General features: G+C 37.9%; 1 protein-coding gene across 1 annotated transcript in view; it reads right to left on the bottom strand.

The window, feature by feature from the left end:
* SLIT2 (slit guidance ligand 2) overlaps nt 1-22,540 on the bottom strand; it is a 382,101-nt gene that overhangs the window by 51,401 nt on the left and 308,160 nt on the right. The window contains 7 exon segments of the mRNA XM_047797929.1: nt 489-628; nt 2,155-2,252; nt 2,385-2,509; nt 14,244-14,407; nt 17,878-17,949; nt 20,826-20,897; nt 21,327-21,398. Of these exon segments, the coding sequence (XP_047653885.1) occupies nt 489-628; nt 2,155-2,252; nt 2,385-2,509; nt 14,244-14,407; nt 17,878-17,949; nt 20,826-20,897; nt 21,327-21,398 (743 nt within the window).

The raw sequence follows: 22,540 nt of genomic DNA, 5'->3' as shown, positions 1-22,540 counted from the left end.
TGACTGCATAAGATATTCCCAGTGATCAATATCTTCCCGATTGTAATTTATTTTGAAGCTGGGTTGCTAGAGGCAAACACCCATTGTCCACAAATATGGACATGAAGAGTCTCAAATGCTTAATTATGTTTTGACTATGTAAAGAAATGCCCTCTTTTCACGTATGTATTAATGGGCTAGTCCGCCCAGGAAAAAAACGCTTTGCAAAAAATGTCATTCAGTTGTGGAACTAAAAGCTTCATTATGATAACTTCCTTTGTGCTGGATAGCATTACTTTATGATGGATGCTTGTGTTCTAACTGAGCTCGCCAGAACTTTTATTTGGTTGGCTGAAACCATCCTTCTATCACTGCATTATTCCTAATTTCCATAATACCCATCAGTTATTGAATAATACATTGGTTTACTAAACACATGCAGCAAAGGGCCAATGGTGCTTTCAAACAGATACACAGATTGATGGCACAGCATTTCCTAGGCTTCCTACCTGTGTACTCAGGTGGGCAAAGGCACGTGTAGTTATTAATTCCATCGACACACGTAGAGTTATTTTCACAGTCATTATCTTCGCAGTCATCAACATTGATTTCACAATTTTCCCCTTCAAATCCATCAGCACAAATACACCTGAATGCCAGGGAGAGAAAAGACAAAAAACGTCTTCCTGCATTTTCAAACCATATGGTCTGAATACTGAAAAAACTAAATGCATTCATCAATTACAGAGCTTTTAACAACAAGAAATTGATTTTTAAAATGCTTTTAAATGACATGTTGTAAGCATCAATTTAAGATAATATCCCTCAAATCAGAAACAATTTGAGAAAGAAATTTTATGCTGGCTGCAAGATGGCAAATGCCCCACAGTCCTGCAATCAATAAATCCAATGTATTTGCAGTTCTCAAACATGAGCAAAGTTTACTCTACAACCCTAGATTCTTAATCTCGAGTTGTGCTCTAATAAAATAGTCCATGCTTCTTTTCTCATAAATGAGGAGGAATGGTTCTGATTTTTTAAAAAAATTACAACACCTACTACCTTATGTATAAAATGCTTGATGTCTCAAAGCAAGAAGGATATATGAAAATAAAACCTTGTCTTCCTTGCAATTATAACCTGTGAATATTCTCTCTCTCTCTTTTCTTTTTGCTGGCCACATTTGCGGCATATGGAGGTTCCCAGACTAGGGGTCGAATCTGAGCTATAGCCATTGGCCTAGGCTACAGCCACAGCAATGCCAGATCAGAGCTGCATCTGCGACCTACACCAAAGCTCACGGCAATGCCGGATCCTTAACCCACTGAGCAAAGCCAGGGATCGAACCCGCATCCTCATGGATACTAGTCAGATTTGTTTCCGATGAGCCACAAAGGGAACTCCTGAATATTCTCTTTACATTTCAACAAATACATTTTTTCCCCCAGAAGAAAACATTATACAGTTCCTCTTGATAGGTATCAGAATAATCTTTGAGTAAAGTCTTGATGAAAAGAGGCAATTTTATAACAGAATGCAGAAATGAAGTATATTTACTTTTAAAAGTGATATTTCTTACAAGCTTTAGTAGTAGATTAGCATTCTTATGTGAAATTATTAGTGTCATTATAGGAACTGTTTCATGATTCATGGAGTACATCTGAAGTAATTGTACTGTGTGATTAAATAACTCCAGATTAAAAATGTTCACAGCATGTGTGTCTACTCATATTGTGGCTTGGAAATGAACCATCACTTTTCTGTTTCAGTGGGACCCTACATCTTATCATTACATACTGTCTGCTAAACTAATGCACAAAACAACAGATGAATATGTGCCTTGCAGTAGGGGATTAGATGGCTATTAATTAGCATAATAGAGCCACTACTTTGTGTTGACCTAATCTCACTTGATTAATCATGATGTATGCATGTGAGCATTTTAAAATTTCTTGGCTTTGTGCCATCTTGAGCTGAGAATACTCTAATGTCTCTATTTGTTTTTAAATTGAAATGTCTCTGAGAGGGACTAATACATACTTTCCTTAGGAACAGACTTCTGGCTTTCTTTTTAAAATAATGCCCTTGGATTTTAAAAAGGAAAAAAATGCATGTTTGTTTAGTTATCCTTGCTCCAATACTTCAGACACAGAAGATAACAGACTAATGACCTACCAGAATCCATCTTTTTCTCCTTCTTTTAAGTGGCAAGTTCCTCCATGCTTACATGGGTTACTGATGCATGCATGAATTGGGACATCACAGTCCTGCCCCTGGAGAAGGAATGGCCAAGTAGAGTGTAAATAAAGCAGTTCTCAGCACAGAAAGAAAGCACAGCAGATAATGAAGACCCACCAAAGAGAGCTGCATTTTAGATCTTGGTTCCTACGACAGCTTCTACTTACCTTGAAACCATAAGGACAGGTGCAGCGATAAAAGTCAACTGGATCATTGTTACAGGTGCCATCATTTTTGCATGGATTCGATAAGCAGGGATTACACTTAGCTAGAATACTGACATCCACAGGACCTAAAAATTAATTGAAAACTATGAGAAGTGGATGCAGTTTTCAGTTCACTTAAAAGTATTCCAATGCCTTCATGGAAAAGTACATTTTGTGTACAATTATTCTGGGTCACCTATCAACATGTGTTTCTCTTTCATGACAGCCGCAGAAATCAGCACCATCCTATTAAGAACGCAACAGGAGGCCATCTCTTTGGGAGGTAATGGCGAGACACTCGGATGTCAGAGCGGTACTCTGGGTTGTAAGCTTAGGTAGTTAGGACCTGATGGTAGCGAGGGCAGTGTCACAGGGTTGGTCTCCTCACTCATGGACTAGCTTATGTGTATGCTTTCCATGGCCTGTGCCTATAACCTAACTCCTCAGCCAGCTGGCATGGAAGCTATGCCATGGATCCCAAAGAGGACTCTGTGTGTGTGTGTGTGCCCGTGCGTGCACTGGGGGATGGACAGCCAAATTTTATTAACGAGCAGAAATTCATCAGTGCAACTGAAATGCAACAGTACACACCTGCCCTGATGATATTAGTTCAGCACTGTCATGTTCATACAGGAGATACAAAACAGTGCCATTTTTACGCATAGGAAAATAGTCGAAAAAAGAAATCACCATTATATCCTTCCCCATGTTGCTTGGGTTTAGTGCATTAGCACATTAGCACAGCCACTTGTGGGTACCATTTCTGTCTCTTCCTCACTGAGAAGATACACCTCGGCTTGCAATCTCATGTTTGGGGATCACATCTTGTGATCCAGGAAAGGAATAGATTAAACACAGATTCAGTTGCAGTCACTGTCCTTTGGCTGCACGTATTTGTTCTGTAAAGGCTAAAATGGTGGATGGATAGCGTGCTGCCCTCAATAAAATTAGGTTCCATTCATGCTACTTGAGGGCTCGCTAGACTGCCTTGTGGCCACTGCCTGATGAGGACACTCTGTCAGAGTGACATTTTTATATTGAAAATACAGAAATTTAAGAACATAGATATTATGTTTTTGCTTTCACCCCCAGTCTCTCTGCAGTTCCTTATCCTCGTTGGAAATAGCCATAAGAATTCCAAGGGCAGGTTTCCCCACATAATTTTTAGAAAAGTTATCTGAGTCAGCTGCATAAGTTCCACCCCCCACTCTATCACTGCTCCAACCTTCTAAGGTAACTCCACCCCCAAATCTGTGTGCCTTCTGCTAGCAGAAATTTCCTTTAATCAATTTTTTTTCTACAGATCAGAGTTTTTCAGTTGGTAAGCTATCAGTCTACTGACAGAAACTCAGGTAGGGAAGAAAATGTGAATGTAACACAGTGACCATGAAAACTCTTCATATCTTAACTATTCCCTTACCCTGGGAAATATATACTCATATAGTGGTTTTGCAGTATAGTTCCCAAAAGGACAGTACTCTGTTCAGTTTTTTGTTTTTTTTTAATCAACAAAACCCTGAAATATATTTACCTAGACACTCTTGCTTCTTTTTGACTATGTGGCAATACATGACAGTTCTGGGGACCACTGTATTAACAGGAAGGGGTGGTGTTCACTTCAAGTGGCACCTGAGTCACTAGGGGTGGCCTTGCCAGTGACCCCTCCATTTTTCCTCTGTACCTGATAATGAATACAGCTGCGGTATCAAATTACACTTGGGAAATCACTGGGATTAACACTGAAGTGAGCCTCACAGACACTTAATTTTTCGACCCCCTCAACTTATTTAGCCAATGAGTTTAGCTATTCAGCACACAGGAGACGTGAATGGTGGCAGTTAGAGCGATACGTGAAATTAATGTCAAACCCCACAATACCTGGCTCTGTGTTTACTAAAGTAACCACACTTAGCACGGGCACTAGGCAAGGAAATATCGAAACGGTCACAGGTGCCTTAGCCAGGGCAGAAGAGAGAAGGCTCTTGAAACGAAGGCGTAGGAGGAAGCAGCTAAGAACATACAGCAGCCAAACTGCACGTCAGCAAATGCAAGGACTGTAAACGTTCACCTGGCCACATCCCAAGACCTTGAGGAAAAAACTGTCTTTCAGTCTATTTCTGGCCTTTCAACCTTGTAAGGTTGCGTGTGGTTTGAATGGAGGGGTTCAGGGTTGGCAGTTTTGAGGTTTATTCTGCAGAATGTAACATTTTCCACAAATTACATTTGATTAGACCAGAAGCTAGAGATTAAAAAAAACCTGGATAGGTTTTGAAGAATTATTTTCAGAGTATGCAGATATTGAAATTGCCAGGCTGAAGTGGTCCCTGTTCAGTTCCCAGCACTGTCAAGATCTGTTTCATAAATATCCACTGAATCATATCTAATTAATAAGCACTAACTAATTTCTCTCTTTTATTCCTGGTCCAAATTTGTTTGTTGTTTTTTTTTACGTAGCAAATTCTGCTCATTTGTTTTCAGTTTCTGTGGTTTCTTATGGGTACATGAAGGGAGATTGTTGCTCTCCCATACATGTTCAGTTTAGCTACAGGAATCAAAATAACAAGCTTTCCCACATGCATAGGCTTCTTCTGAGGATTTCTTAAACTCACAAACTGTTTTGGTGGCATTAGAATTAGGAACATATAAAATACTGACTTCTAATTTCTTCAGCTTAGTGAAGGTGACGACAATAGCTGCCATTCTAGTTGCTTTTTTTTTTTTCAAATTCCTCTTTGAAAATAAATTCTTCAAAGATGATTTCTTTATTATAGTTAATTTACAATGCTCTTTTTTCAATGTTCTTTCAATTTATGCTGTACAGCAAAGTGACCCAATTATACATATACATATATTTATATACATGTACATATGTGTGTGTGCATATATATATACACATACATACACACATTCTTTTCCTCCCATTATCCTCCATCCTGTTCCATCACAAGTGACTAGATATAGTTCCCTGTGCTATACAGCAGGATCTCATTGCTTATCCAATCCAGATGCAATACTTTGCATCTACTAACCCTAAACTCCCAGTTCATCCCACCTTCTCCTTGGCAACCATAAGTCCCATCTCCTTGGCAACCATAAGTTTCTACCACTTGAGTTTGAGCGAAGGGTAATCCAACAGATGTTTGTGAACTACAGAAATTCCAAATAGCAGCATCGTCAATGTCCAAATGTCTTAAAATGATAGGATTCCTTTTTCCAGTTTATTTAGATTATAATTCCACCGAACTAAATGTCCTTAAAATAAGGTTTTTACATCCACCTGGCTTATCTAAATCTTATTTCGGTATTCTAACCCCTTGGCTATACCCCTTATATCTGGTTCTCTTCTCTCATTCACCTTCCCATTCATATTTTGCCTCTCTTTAAGTCCATCTCTTTTCTTCTCTGTCTTCGATTTGTGATTTATTTTCCATCTTGGACACTTTCTCTGAGATCCTTTCCTGCAAAGTTCTTCTCCAAGGGTAATAATCACATTTTTAATCTGTTTCTTTGGCAAGGGAATGATGTCAGAGCCAAAGGGAGATGCTAAATAAAGTCAAGATAAAATGGTAGAAGAGTTAGCATAGCCCTCTAGGAGCAAACCAACCCTTGTAGAATTTGGCACACTTGACTAGTCCCAGATGTAAAGAAGACATCCAGGAAAAAGAATTAGTCAAGTCTCTTAACATAATGCATAGTAATCTTAGGGAGAAAATCAGAAGTCAGTCAGGTCAAGTTCATGACCTAGTGTGTGAAGTTAGGAAAGTAATGACAGTCATCTTGATGGGTTTTTTTAAGCATTAAATGAGATGCTAATGAATTCTGAACACAGAGGAAGCACAAAAGCCATAGCGAGTTCTGGCACTTTTTACTTTTATCTTATTTTACAATTTTTTCTTTTTTGGCTGCCCCATGGCACATGGAGTTCCGAGGCCAGGGATCAGATCCACCAGGGATCAGATCTGAGCCTCAGTTGCAACCAACAACACTGGTTGGATCCTTAACGCACTGTGCCAGGGGGAGGATCAAGCCTGCATCCTAGCACTGCAGAAATGCCTGCCAATCCTGTGGCACCACAGCAGAACTCCCGGTTTTTAAAGCTTAGACTTCCAAATAAAGTAGGGGGTTGGGAGGGACATAGTGGTTTACTTAAATGGAGAAAGAAAAGGAAGTCTTCCTCTGTATTTTGTTTTAATTTTAGCAAAGAGGCAAATTAGAGCTTGCCATTTATTCATTCATTACAAGGTCACTGAGTACCTTCTGTCTATGCCAGGAACTTTTGAAATTTGGGAAAACTGTAGGGGCTATTACTAACAAAAACATGGCAGAGTGAAAATGAGCACTGAGTGCTAATTTCCCCTTGGGTAACAACACCCAGTGTTAATGACTTTATGCTTTAAAGGACTGCAACTGGGATTTGTAAATCTGGCATGCACACCCCTCAGAAATAACAGTACAAAATTAAGAAGAGGTCCTTTTTGTTCTTGCAATGCTGCTCAACAAGGAACTACAAGTTGCTTGCTGATACAATTTCACTGGTCTTCAAACTTTCCTCCTTCCCAAAGTCAACTGGTTCCAAGAAATGTAAATTACTGCCAACACAGGAGCCCTCAGAAGATGTGTGCTTAGAAGGGAAAAGAAATCTAGCTTCACAAATACAAAAGTTTACTAAAGTTGCTGAAATGAAGGAGGCGAGTCCGGGACACCTAGATTAATTTAAGTTTAGGTCTGGACTTTTTTTTAAGTCCTCTAGCATCAACTATGTGGATTGGAGGTGTGTTTAGCTTAATAATTCAAAAGGAAAAAGGAACGGAAAGTTTGGTTAACAATTTGTCTTTGTCAGTTACTTTAATCTTTAATGGAGGAACGGCTGGACCTCAAATCCATTAAAACTTGTAGGCAGACTTGCTTACTTGGCTCAAATCACCAGCTATGCGCCTGACATCAATAAAGCCACCCACTGAGAATGGCATCTCGCTTTGATTTATAACTAAAAGTTTCAAACACAAATTTCTTACCATATCCCAGAGTCTGCCTTCATGTTGGCATCCCTCAGACGCATGAGTCAAATAGTAGAATCCTCCAGTACTGTCCTTGTATAAAGTCAGATGAGCATCAAAGACAACTCAGGAAAACCAAAGGGGATATTTGATATTGGGCATAACTAGTAGTTCAGTAATAGAGACACAAATGTATCAACTACAGAACCCAGCTGCAAGAGAATGTGGAAAACATAGGAATCTGAAGTTTATAAGAAAAGTCATAGCTAGATATTTGAAGCCACTGGGACTGAAATCAATTACATGCATAGTGCTAAGGAGAAAACCCTCCGTGTGTCATTATTAAAGGGTAGATAAGAAAGAGATGTCAGCCAAGGAACGAAGAAAGGGGCAGCAAGAATGTACAAGAAGGAGCAATGGCTGCCACTGTCTAAGATGAAAGGAGATCAAACAAAGAAGCCAAAAAGAAGCTATTGGGAGTTCCCCTGCGGCACAAAGGGTCAAGGATCCAACATTGCCGCAGCTGTGGTATAGGTCACAGTTGTGGCTCAGATTTGATCTCTGGCCTGGGAACTTCCATAAGCTGTGGGTGTGGGTGAAAAAAAAAAAAAAAAGAAGCTATTGAAACTGGCAAGAGGAAACTCACTGGTATCTGCATAGTTTCAGTGCAAGGTAGAGATGGTCCCTAGGTGATGGCGGGGACAGCGGTAAAATCAAAGATGGGTATCACAACTCTGGGGTCCTCAGGCCTGGCCGTTTGTTACCTACACATATGAACTTAGGCCAATAAATGAACTTCTTGTGTTATACTTAAGTTTTAAAAAGCAGCAATTCTTTTATGGAATTGTACCAGAGAGAATACAGGTGTACAATATTTAAGAATGGAATACAAATAATTAGTTCTCATCACCTATTAAAATAAATGTGTTTGACCTGCGGTATAGCACAGGGAAATCTACTCAATAATCTGTGATAACTATATGGGGATAGATGTGTGTGTGTGTGTGTGTGTGTGTGTGTGTGTATAGCTGAATTACTTTGCTATACAGCAGAAATTAACATAACACTATAAATCAACTATATGTCAATAGAGTTTTTAAAATTTAAAAAAAGTCTGTTAAAAATTTCTCAGTATTTTAAGGTCTTTAAAAGATGTAATAAAAATTAATAGCCCTTGTCTGTTTTTTAAAGATGGTGATTTTGGCAAATAATTATGTACAAACCTGAATATTTTCTTTAGCCAGTGAAAAAATCATAATCCTCTAGAGTTAAGATTATTTCAATGTTATGATTACGTCCTACTGATACTAAATCTGAAAACGAAAAATGGGTTTGACCAAGTTCTAAATACTACTTCAAAACTGATCTAACTAGTAAAATTTTTCATTAGTTTGGGTTAAATTATTTAATGACCTTCATATTCTAATTCAATGACTAAGGACAATACTAACCAAAAATTCCAAGACACAAAAGACCTTAAACTTGTCAAGAACACCCCTAAAAGCAAGATGCTGATCCTACTGAAAAAAATGACAATAATTCAACGTAATTACTGAGAGGGGGTGGAATTTTCCCCAGAAACTCCAGAATCTAGGAGATTCTTAACTATAAAATTAGCAGAGGAGATCAACCATGTGGTGCTGGAATGTCACGCACTTTGGGACATGTAAAGGTCTTAGGGTTCCCGGCTGCTTAGCTGATCTTTATAGATAAATAATGACGTATGTTGAGCCTCACGATGTGGGTTCCTAGCTACTGGACTCCTGTCTACTGGAGCTGCTTCCCTTACTCTGTGTTCCAGGCTCAGTTCCACCTAACTCACATTGGAGTCTCCTGATTCCCTGAGGAACCTGGTGGTATTGGTTACAATCCCACAGTTGTTTGGTTTGGATATACATTGTTATACATTTCTATCACCAAGATTCCATAGTGTTTTCTAATAATCTATTTAAAGGTAACTATCAGTAGAACATAAGCTCCATGAAGGCAGGGGTTTCTCTGTCCTATTTAGTATTGTGTTCTTAATACATTGGAATTGTGCCTGGTGTGTAACAGGAACCCACGTAAGATTTGTTGAATGAAAGAGAGAATGTCACATTTGTTTCCATTAGACTGTTCACGCCTTAGCACATTTAAGCATTCGATAAATGTCTGTCACATTGAAAATGAAGAATTTATTTATCTATATATCTAAAGCTTCCTGTATATCTACAGCAACAAAGGGAATATTAGAAATTAACAATATTCTATATTCTATGCTGAAGTTTTCAATGAAAGCCTGGAGAGGGCAAAACAAAACAAAACAAAACCCCCCTCCACTTCTATTGCAGACTGCTTGAGTATTCTACTTTCACCTGATATTTGAAAAATGAAGACAGGACATTTGGGTTATAAAAACAAGTCACCATCTGCTTCCCATTCAAGAATGCCCTAATCTGGGTATTAATTAAAACATACTCTGATAATCTATTTCATCCAGTTAATTTATTTCTGTTGTGCACTGAAATTATGAGATTATGCTACAAAGAAAATACTCTAAAAATGTAAGATGAAAACAGAAAAAAAATCAATTATTCAAAATAATAGTATAGACTTTTCTAGCAGAGAAATCATTTAAATTACATTTAAATATTTCTATGTAAACATGTGTTCAAATAAAGACTATTCATCTTCTGCTGTAATTTGAAATTACATATTTATAAACTTTAATCTTAGGAGTATGTACTTACATGATTTTCATGAATAAATAAAATACATCAAACTGGCACAACTAAGGGAAAAGTTAAATTACAATATAGAAAACTTGAATTATAAAATATTTAAAGAAGCATCATTTTATGGCTCTTAAGCTCATAAAGCATATAAACTCAAAAACATAGTACTCAGTAGATTTCCCAGAGTTAATAATTTTAACGAATGGATTAGAATACTTTGCCTCTACTCATCCATTTATTATGAGTAAATATTTCTAGCAAAGCTTGTGCGAGTGGTTTACAATATTTTGACAAATAACAAGGAATGCTGGTAATGAACATTATAAGTTTCAGTGTTTGCTATCTCTCTACCATGATATTGTTATAGAAGTGAGTAAGTCTTAAAGTTTGCTAAATGCAGTTACACTCTATTTGTTGAGTTCTGAATGTGCATACTTCTTGCCAACTGGTCTACACTTATGCTGCCTGCTAGGCAGTTCAGGCTATACCTTGAAATGCATGTGATATACTAATTTGATAACTCAGTGACTATTAAACTAAACTGCCACAGTTCCAGTCACTTCCCGTATCATAGCTGGGCTCCTGCAGTCCCACCCACCTGTTGCACTGTCCTTACACTTGCCTGCTTGTCCAAACAACTGGCCTAGACACTCTTGCACGAAACTTTTCACAGCCACTCTTTGGCAGGATTTCTTCCCCTCACCCCTGCAGCGACAGCACTAACCAATAGAGTAGCCGCTAGCTACATACGACTATTTAATTATAAATTTAAATAAAATTAAAAATCTGTTTGCTCAGTTGCCTTAGCTACATTCCAGCAACCCTAGGTGGCTTGTGGCTGCCATACTGGGTAGCACAGAGAGAGAACATTTCTATCACGGCAGAAAGTTCTACTGATCCAGACTAATGTTCCCTTAAGCATAGTTCCATACCTGCTATATTAAGAACAAAAGATGCTATTAATAAAAGAAGGTCAAATCAGTTAGATAAATCTTGAGTTAAACTGACATTTATGTGTATATGTATGTACATTTGTATTTGCTGGACTTATGAGAACATTTAATAAATTACTGTAAACTACGATGCTCAAAGAATTGAATATAGCTAAGTAGATTTTCTCAAATCTACATTATCATGAAATATTTTTTTTTCAAGAAACATATTCATGGAACTCTGAGCTTGAAGAATTACACATAAACACCAACATTTTCCCAAGGGCGGTATGGAACTCTGAGCTTGAAGAATTACACATAAACACCAACATTTTCCTTGGGTATAAAGAAGTGTCAAGAAATCAGTCCGCACTTGCTCAACTTGCCCAAATAATCTTTTCAGAATCAATCTGCCCAATAACATGCCTTCCCTATGCCTACCAGAACGTTTTTATGCCAGTTTCTCCTTCTCTATCTCCCCTTTGACAATCATCTCCACTTTACAAAAAAACAATTAAATAAATAACATACTTCTCAGCCCGCCCGAAATTTACCATTGGGGCACCACCCCAAGGAAACATCTGAGGTTACAAAAGAATAATTTAAAACACTGGCTATTTGCAAAGGCTCTTGCCATCACTGCACATAATCCCAGAGAGGCATTTCCAATACAATTTTAATTTCAACTTGTCATATAAATATTAACAAATTGATAAATGATGCTGTTCCAATCAATGTTGCGCAAGTGTTACTGGCAACAATTAATTCTAAGACAAATTTTAAGAACTCACAGGTCTTCAGTGGTAGGAAATTTTAAAAATTCAAATTACAAACTTTTTTTTTTAGTAGCAGAGAATGATACAATCTCTGAGGTACTGGAGATAGAATTCTATTCAAGGAGAAAAAAAAAGTTTGAGGAAAAAGAAAAATATAAAATGTTGAGGCTCTTGCTTTTGTTTCTTTTAAAATTAGCGTGATATTTAGATTCTACCAAATAAATTTAAAAGAATAACAGAAGGGTTTTGTTTTAAAATGTCATTATTTACATCTCTTGCAACCACCTAAGTTATGAAAGAAACATCAGATGCCTACATAAAAAATGTTTGGAGGAGGGAATATAGTTTTTGAAAATTCCTGTTTTTATCAATAAATCTGGGCATGTCCCACATCATATTTTCGTTGATTTTTTTGAAATGTTATAATAATAAAAATGGCATCTAACCTATAGTGAGTGCTTATCGTGTATAAAGCAGTGTGTTTTATACATATTAAATAAACTAATCCCTTTCCCTAACTTCATTAAGAAATAATTGACAAATATAATTGTACGTATTTAAAATGGACAACCTTAGAATAGATTTATAAGGAGATCCTGCTGAGTAGCATTGAGAACTACGTCTAGATACTCATGTTGCAACAGAACAAAGGGTGGGGAAAAAAAAAATGTAATGTATACAGGTAAGGATAACTTGATCCCCTTGCTGTACAGTGGGAAAATAAAATAAAAAAAATAAGTAAAATGGACAACCCGATGATTTGACATACATATATATTGTGGAGTGATTAACAAGAGCAAGATAATTAATACACTCACCACCTCAAATAGTTAACTTTGGTGTATGTAGGGGCAGAATGCTTACGAGTGGCTCTTGGTAACGTTTAAGTAATGCATGTTATGTTGTTAACTACTGTCACCAATGCCGTACTTTAGATCCCAGAAACTATTACTCTCATACCTTTAAGTTTCTCCCCTTTGACCTACATTCCCCACCCCACCCCTCACCCCCCACCCCCATCAGGGAACCTACTATCCTATTCTCTGTATCTGTGAAACCCGCATTTTCCTTCCTTTCCTTTTTTAGATTCCACATATAATAATTCACTTAATCTTAATAAAACCCTCTCATGTACGTACTATTATCATCTCTGACTGCACAGGAGGAAACTGAGGCACAGGCTGGTTAAGCTATTAAGCTAAAGATACATAGTTGTTGAACAGTAAGGCTGGGATTTAGCCCCAGGGAAGCCAGGCTGGGCGCCATTCTGTGAGACACTGCACAGAATTACCTACTTTTAGCTATGCTTTTTTTCCCACCTAAATGTTCAAGTGTTCAAAGCTTGTCTTTTCAGCTAGGTTTGCGAACTTCTCTATGCTCCACAATACCCAGGATTTCGTTTTACACATAAGGCATGATTAATAACCATTCGCTGATTATACATTTAGAATTTCTCAAAATTTCTCTCCTCCATCTAAGAATTAAGAGTAGGAGTTCCTTTATGGCACAGTCGGTTAGGGATCCAGTGTTGTCACTGCAGTGGCTGGGGTCACTCTTGTGGTGTGGGTTCAGTCCCTAGCCTGGGAACTTCCACAAGCCATGGGCACCGCCAAAAAAAAAAAAAAAAAAAGTAATCCATGTATCTAAAATTAAGGATAATAGTAACTTTCTATCCCATTTTTGTCAGGAATTTAAGTCCATATATTTGACTAGAAAAAGTGGGAAGACACACAAAACAAATTTAAAAGTGGTTATCTTATGGTACTATCAGTAATGGTTAAATTGACTTCTTTAGTTTCTTATTGTGGACATCTTCCTATTTGGATTTTCTATGGGGGGGGAATAGATGATTTCTGTCAGAAGAGAAGCAAATACTTGTTAATAAGACATGATTTAGAATTCACAAATACATAAAACAAAGGGAAAAGAAAGGGATGCAAACAAGCAAGAAAGGGCACCATCAACACAGGCAGAGAGCAGCACAGGAGGCGAGTCAGATGGTCTGGCCTGAACACTGGGGAGGGCTCATTTCTTACCTGGCATCACGAAGCCACAGGGCCCTGGCAGCCCTAGAGGCAGGTTTAACAAAGCAAAAGCAAGATATTTTACTTGTTAGAGGCTGTGAGAAGAATCTCCAGAAATTGTGCACTCTTCATTTCCTCCCTCATTTTAAAGAAAAGTTAGTCACTTCCAGTGAATTATTTCTGCAATTTATTCGAAAAGCCTCAGTCTTTACTTGGCCTCCTCAGGTACCTGCTCTGTCCTCTCCAAGTGCAGGGGGAAATAGTAATTACTGGAGTTTTTCTGCTATACTTCTGAAATCTAGCAGCACATGCTTTCTCTTTCTTTTTAGCTTCATGCAGTGGATTTTTATTTACAGAAGTACAGTTAAAAACCATACCTTGACATGTAAATTTTTTGGAGGGAGTTGTGAGTAATAGTTTGTCTGCCATTTCTCCAGGACCAGCACAGCGAGCGATTCCTGGCTCCTTGTATTCCGACTTGACCCAGTCGGATAACCACTGCATGTTACAATCACAGTAAAGAGGGTTGGCTCCAATTGCTCTGGAAAACAACACCACAAAAGCACACACACATACACACAGGGATGGAAGTATTATTATTTCCTAAGGGAACATAACACAAAGTGAAAATCCCTATGGATTTGTTAATAAAAAATTAGAAGACACAGAGACTTTGAGGATTCCCCACTTTCCTGAATTACGTGCAGCTGGGATTTAGTGAGATGTCACCAGTGATAACACTTTCCTGACTTTACAAGGTCTGCTTGTATTTGCAGAATGGTGCATATTGGGTGCAAACACAAGCAAAATGTGTATTGACATTTCCTTCTGAAGTTCCTGTTGTGGCTCAGCAGCAATGAGCCCAAACAGCATCCATGAGGATGCAGGACCCATCTCCGGCCTTGCTCAGTGGGTTAAGATCTGGTGTTGCCATGAGCTGTGGTGAAGGTTGCAGATGTGGCTCAGATCCCAAGTTGCTGTGGCTGTGGCATAGGCCAGTGGCTGTAGCTCTGGTTTGACCTTTAGCCTGGGAACCTCCACATGCCACCTGTGCAGCCCTAAAAAGCAAAAAAAAAAAAAAAAAAAACCACAAATAAATAAATAAATAATTTTTTCCTTCATTCACCAATGATTTACTGAGAACCCAATCATTATGTCAGGTTTTAGGGACCCAAATATGAATAATACATTAATCTTAACACCCAAAACTCCTTCTGCAAAGGATATTCACATATACTCATACATACGAAAATTTTCATTACAAGCAGTAGAGTAGAAGAATTTACAAGGTAACTGTGAGGAGAGGGTCTCTTTTCTCCAAGACTGGTGGTTTAAAGAAGTCTAAACTTTTAGACATTTTGATTTAACTCGGTGTAAAAGGTTGGAAAGGATGTTTCAGAGTAAAGGGCTAGTAGGAAGGCAAGAAGATAAGAAAGAATATAAAATAATAAAGACACATAACGTTAGTTCCCCAGAGGTGACGTGGAAATTCAGTGGCTGTCTGTCCCTTTAAAGTTTTTCATTTTAGAACTTTGATTCCCACTCTAACATAAGCAGTTGCAAATGACAGGAAAACTATAATCACAATAACAGCCAGCAGTTATTGCATCATCATGATATATAGGAACTGTGCTAAGCCATTTGTATGAATTGCTCCATTTTATCCTAAATAGAAACTCTATGAGATCAACACTAAAAACCCATTTTACCAGATTAAAAAAACTGAGGCCAGAGAAGTTATCCAATGGGTTCACAAATTTGCCAAGCATGGGTAAAAACAGTATTTGCATACAGCAGCACTTAAAAACTGGTTTAATTTTGATTTTTAATCAACTTCAGGTTAGTATGGTTTCTAGGTATATAGTCTAAGCAAAATCATTCTCTTATGAAGAAACTTTCAAAATATACTTATAAAACCATAATACTTTATACTGTCGCTGTTTTAATGCCCAACTCTAGCCAAGAACTAAAGTGCAGTAAATATTATGCTCATATGTAGGTCAGATTCAAACCTTTCTTCTAAATTAAAAATGAGGAGTTCCCTTGTGGATCAGCAGGTTAAGGATCAGGTGTTGTCACTGCAGCAGCTCAGGTTGCTGCTGCGGCACAGATTTGATCCCTGACCCAGAACTTCTGGATGCCACTGGTACAACCAAAAATAGAAAAAGAAAAAAAGAAAAAAAAAAGAGGAAAACAATATTTTTGAGTCATTAGATCCTATCTCTATTGACATTTGCTAAGTCCTTACTATGTCAGGAGACACAATAAAAAAGCACATGGTTTAGAACTCTCTGTGATCTAGGAAATAAAAGACAAAAGCGTAAATGAAATACATGACAAACAGGACGCATGACAAAGAAGATTCAAATTGCTCTCAGTGTAGGGAAGGGCGTCACAGAAAGGACAGCTCTGCTTAGTTCAAGCAGCACCTTCCCTCCATAGGCTTTTCTTTTTTTCTTTTTTCTTTTTGTCTTTTGTTGTTGTTATTGTTGTTGTTGCTGTTGTTGCTATTTCTTGGGCCGCTCCCGCGGCATATGGAGGTTCCCAGGCTAGGGGTCGAATCGCAGCTGTAGCCACTGGCCTACGCCAGAGCCACAGCAACGCGGGATCCGAGCCGCGTCTGCAACTTACACCACAGCTCACAGCAACGCTGGATCATTAACCCACTGAGCAAGGGCAGGGACCGAACCCGCAACCTCATGGTTCCTAGTCGGATTCGTTAACCACTGCGCCACGACGGGAACTCCATAGGCTTTTCTCATCCATTGCCCTGACTCTAACAGAGTGGCTACTTCCTTCTTTATGTTGCATATTTCCCGCCAGGCACTGCATACCTGCATCCCTCAGAAGGGGTCCCCTTCACATGGGCTCTCAGGCAAGAGATCTCCATGGAGTTTGTAGGAGTGGCCCCGACCTCGACTTTGAGGTAGGCAATGGGGCTCACACATGAGAAAACGGAGGTCTTGCCTCCAGGAACCTAACAGTCTAACGGAAGGGATAGTAGCAGTAAGCATCACACAGTCAGATGGACCAAAACATATGCTGCTAACACAGTCCCCGTAAGCCAAATGCAGACATGGCAGGATTAACTGCTGGCTCCTATCCTCTGCCCATCTCCGCCCCTCAATTTTCCAAACTTGGGGCTTTGGTAGGTTTTGGAGAGGAAAGCAAACCCACAAAAAAACATGGCAAGCAATGTCTTCTGGAGAACCAGCAGCCAACTGACATTGATATTCAAGCTGAAGCAAAAAACTGCCCCCAGGTGATGGCAAACTCAGCCTGACCTAAGGAGCTTTGGATTTTAGCGCTGTTCTCTGAACTTCCTTCCAGGTGTGCCACGGTCTTAACAGTACAACTAAAAATAAAGAACATGGAATTTACCCAACTGAGTTTTTGGGACCTCATTATTAAATTATTTTATTGCACTTCCAAGAAATACAGAGGTACAAACAGACTGCTAGCAGAGAGAATGCAAAGGAAAACAAATTCACCCAATATGAGGATTTGGCTGTTTCTCTCTACTGTACAAATTGTCCTAAACCTTGTCTAATTCATTTTTGCAGCCAGAGTCAAGGCTGAGTGATATGTGCTAAATAGATTAATCCAGTTTGAGCAAATCAGGACAGGCTTCCTGGAGGAGGTGATATTTAGGATATGACTTGGAAAAGCAGGGTTTGGGCAGACTGAAGTGAAGGGGAGCTGATACTTATAATCAGAGAACATTAAGAGAAAAGATGTAGACCAGAAATCTGGGGAGCCAGGTTCATAGGTAGACACATTTTTAGAAGTAAAGAGAACTCAACTAATGGGGAGTTAGGGTCAGAAGGGTAAATGAAGGCTATCTTGTAGAGGGCACCATGTCTAGACTGAAAAGCCTTGCAACTCTTTTAAAGATGGAACCAATCATATCTTCTGAAGTAACAATAAAAAAGGTAGCAGCGGACTATTTGTTCCAAACTCACTTGTCAGGCAGTCTGACCCTAAACCTCCATTCATGAACCAGATACTCACAGGTGTGATAATGCAGAAAGATCATTGAAAGCACCTTCAGGCACAACAGAAATGTCATTTCCATGTAAAGAACTAAAAGCAAGAAAAAAAGCAAAATTAAATTTCTCTTAGTTCAGGGAATTTGGAAAAATCCCCATGCATATATGAAATTTTACTGTATAACCAGCTTTATAAATGAGTATATTTATAAATGATGGTCTATTCAATAAGCAGTCTTTTTACAACTGGGTATCTATTTGGAAAAGCAAAAAGTTCCTACCCTAGATCATACGCATAAAATAAATTCTAATTTGAGGAGTTAAATGTAAAACTAAAACTAAAAATGTATTAAAAGAAAATAAGGAGTGCTCCTTTTTATAAACATGGGACATGGAAGGCTTTATAAACTCAGAAATCATATGGAAAAGAGTAATACATTTTTGACAATGTAAAATCTATCAATAATATAAAAGATTACATAACAACCAGTTCCTACTGTATCATAGAGGGAACTATATTCAATATATTGTAATGAACCATAATGGGAAAGAATGTGAAAAAATATACATGTGTGTTCATATGTAGATACATATATATACCTAAAATTAAATCACTTTGCTGCTGCAAGCCAGAAATTAACACATTATAAATCAACTATAGTTCAATTTTTTAAAAAAGATTGATATAAAGAACAGAACAGGAAATATGTGCAACATATATAAGCTATAAGGATTAATTCCCTTGTAAAAAGACATGTAAATTTAGAGTCAAGAAGTAGGTGCATAAAAGTAAGTATGGCATTAAAGAAAAGACAAAGTACACGTTAGAAAATGGGACATGATGTGATCTGGCGGTACAGAATAAGAAACACAAATGCTCCATAAACAAAGACACTCTAATGCTCCAAGGATTGGAATTGCAAATCAAAACAGAAATGGAAAGGAATATTCCCCTGTCATGTGACAAAAAGAAAAGATAAGTAATATTCAATATTTGCAATAGTGCTTTGAAATAAATACCCTATTAAAATAGAGTTGGTGCAAAATAAATCTGTAAATTTTTGGGGGGACTCTAAGATGGTTACTTTTGGTATTCTCCTAATATGCTTGATAGAAAGATGAATGTATAGGATGTTCATTCCAGTGTTGTATTTGGAATCAAGCCAAATGATAGTAACGATGAGGATGCCTAAATGAGTCATGGTATCTTCAGTCTATGGAACACTCCGTACCAGTTAAAGAGTTGAGGAATTTTATATATGATGGAACAGAAATAGTCTAAACCTTATTGTTAAATAAAAACAGATCTCATAGAATAATAAGATGTCAACAATAAGTGGAATAATAAGATCTAAAAAGACATTTTTCCAAAGAAGACACATAGATGGCCAAAAAACACTTGAAAGGATGCTCAACATTGCTAATTATTAGAGAAACACAAATCAAAACTACTGTGAGGTACCACCTTATACCAGCCAGAATGGCCTTCATAGCAAACAATAAATGCTAGAGAGGGTGCAGAGAAAAGGGAACCCTCTTACACTGTTGGTGGGAATGCAAATTGGCATAACCCCTATGAAAAACAGTATGGAGGTTCCTCAAAAAACTAAAAATAGGATACCATATGATCCAGCAACCCCACTCCTGGGCATCTATCTGGAGAAAACTGTAATTAGAAAAGATACATGCACCCCAAGTTAACTGTAGCACTATTTACAATAGCCAAGATACAGAAGCAGCTTAAATGTCCATCAACAGAGGAGTGGATAAAGAACATGTGGTACGTATATACGATGGAATATTACTCAGCCATAAAAAGAATGAAATAATGCCATCTGCAACAACATGGGTGGACCTAGAAATTATCACACTAAGTGAAGTTAATCAGACAGTGAAAGATGAACATCATATGATATCACTTGTATGTGGAATCTAAGAGAAGGATACAAAGGAACTTATTTGCAGAACAGAAAATGACTCATAGACCTTGAAAACATATTGTTATTGAAGGGGACAGGTTGGTGGGGGGAGGGATGGACTGGGGGTTTGGGATTGGCATATGCACACTGAGGTACAGGGAATGAATGGTCAGTGGGGACCTGTTGTCTAGCATAGAGAACGCTACCCAATATTCTGTGATAATCTATGTGGGACAAGAATCTGAAAGACAATGGATGTGTGTGTATGTATGTATATACATAACGGACTCATTTTGTTGGACAGCAGAAATTATCAAAACATTGTAAATCAACTATACTTTAATAAAACTTAAAAAAAAACCCTCCAAAACATCAGTTCTATAGATTCTCAACCTAGGGGACCTAATATTTCATAAATAAAAATATAATCTATTGCAAACAAACAAACAAAAAGAAAAACCCTATTTATGGTTTTTAACTTATACAGCTATGGGCATACATATATCACAATATATAAAAAGAAACATCAAACGGACTAGAAGAGAACATTAAAGTGTTTGTCAATTTGAGGGAGGGGATTCAGATTGAGGATCATGTTTAATTCATATACTTCAAGGTAAATTTTGTATAGTAAAAATATGCTGTGTTATATCATGTAACCTTAAAATTTTTTTTCCTGTATTTCTTTCAAAAGTAGCTGGATCTGTATAAAACTACATCTTAATATCACATATTAGCATATCCATGACTACAGCAACAACGTGTTACTAAAGAGAAAATTACGCTGTCCAAGTAAGAGCTGTTGAGCAACAACAGAGTAAGATAATCCTTTGTATACATGCATGTGTAAACTGGGTCACCATGCTGTACAGCAGAAAAAAAATTGTATTGGGGAAATAACTATTAAAAAATATTCCAAAAAAATGAGTAATATATAATTTTCCCATTTCCAAATGTGTAGTAAATCCTAATGCATTCAACCAAAAATACCCCAAAATCATTCAAAAGATCCCTGAGAAGAGAAGTCTTTTGTTAAACCTATGATGCTTACAGCAATCGAAGAGACTTCAGTCCATCGAAGGTTCGAGGAGGAAGACATCTCAAACGGTTGTAGCTAAGAATTCTGCAAGCACACAGAAACCAATTTGCTTTATTCAAGTATTCCCAAATGGCCAAATGTCATTTTTTTTAATAAAGCAGTAAGAAATGGCTATTTTATCATCTTATATAGACACATATTTTTTAATCTTTGTGCTATTTTGCTAATACGATGTATTTGTTTCAAAATACAGTCTAGAATGCTTTTTACCCTTGCTGTCTCTGATGCCTCAATTGTGTCCTCCCTAAGGTGACTTTCTCCTGAAGGCTGTGTTAAGAGTCTCTCCCATCCTCACCACAAATGTCAGTTATTTGTTTCTTTTGTAGAACCCAACCCTTAAATGTCCAGTGAATTAACAATAACTGGGTCACTTTGCTGTGCAGCAGAAATGGACAAAACATTGTAAATCAACTATAATAAAAAAAATAAATAGTCCTACACGTTCATACTCACAAGGTGAGGAGCTGGGTCATGTTACTGAAGCTCTGATTGGAAAGGGTGCTTATTCGGTTGTTACTTAAGTCTCTAAAAGAGAAAAAGAAAGAAATGGCATCTCCTGCTACCATAGACATGGACACATTAGCATTCTCAGAAAGAGGGTTCTTCTTGCTCATAGTCATAGTAGCATTGCTAGGGCTCAGCTTTTCTCCAAAAATAACAGAATGTTGGGTAGTCCCCTGGGGAAGACTGTCATGTTACTCATGATTATTTATGCCCAGTCTGCCAAATTTAGCAGTGACCACGTGCCTTGTTTTGGCCAGTGACGTGTGGGCACCAGCGCTATTTTCACTTCACAACAGAAGCTTTAGAGTGAAAGGTCACTTTGCCCAGATCCCTCTGTTCGCTCCTCTACAAGGTATGTGATGTTCACAGAGAGGTCCTGCCTGGTCCCAGAGCAAAGACAGGTGGCGGCCACTCACAACAGACACGTGTGATAGGTGAGAAACAAACCTTTGTTCTAGAAAGTCCCATTAGTCACACATACTTTACCTTCATCAATGCATACAGATACTCAAATTGGATACCTGAAAGAATCCCTCATTTGATTACCTTGACAATGCTGTCATTAAGACATCACCGTAATTAAAACCTTTTCCTCTGGCAAAGTCACTGGCACAGAGTTGGTCCATGGTAAATGTCTGATTAATGAATGGTAAGTGGGAGTTCCCATTGTGGCTTAGACGTCACAAACTCAACTAGTATCTATGAGGATGAAGGTTCCATGGGTCAGTGGATCTGGCGTTGCTGTGAGCTGTGGTGTAGGTCTCAGATGTGGCTTGCAGCCCGTGTTGCTGTGGCTGTGGCAGAGGCTGGCAGCCGCAGCGTCGATTCTACCCCTAGCCCAGGAACTTCCGTATGCTGCAGGTTAGGCCCTAAATAAATACATAAATAAATAATAAGTAAATGAGAAAGAGATGCAGTCTTTTTTTTCCCCCAAGGCCAAATGGGTATTTAAAAAATGTACTTTGTACTACAGGTAGTAATTTAATTATAGTAAATAATACATAATATAATATATAACATTCACAATGATAGATACATTTTGCAGTTTGCTTTAGAAAACATTAGTGAATATATACATGCATACACTCCACATACATGACAATGAGACACACATATTAGGGAATGTTCATTAATTTTTATCTAAAGAAACATGCCGAATATAC

The sequence above is a fragment of the Phacochoerus africanus genome, chromosome 10 (genome assembly GCF_016906955.1).
Source record: "Phacochoerus africanus isolate WHEZ1 chromosome 10, ROS_Pafr_v1, whole genome shotgun sequence".
Taxonomy (NCBI): domain Eukaryota; kingdom Metazoa; phylum Chordata; class Mammalia; order Artiodactyla; family Suidae; genus Phacochoerus; species Phacochoerus africanus.
This window is presented reverse-complemented; position numbering and strand designations above follow the sequence as displayed.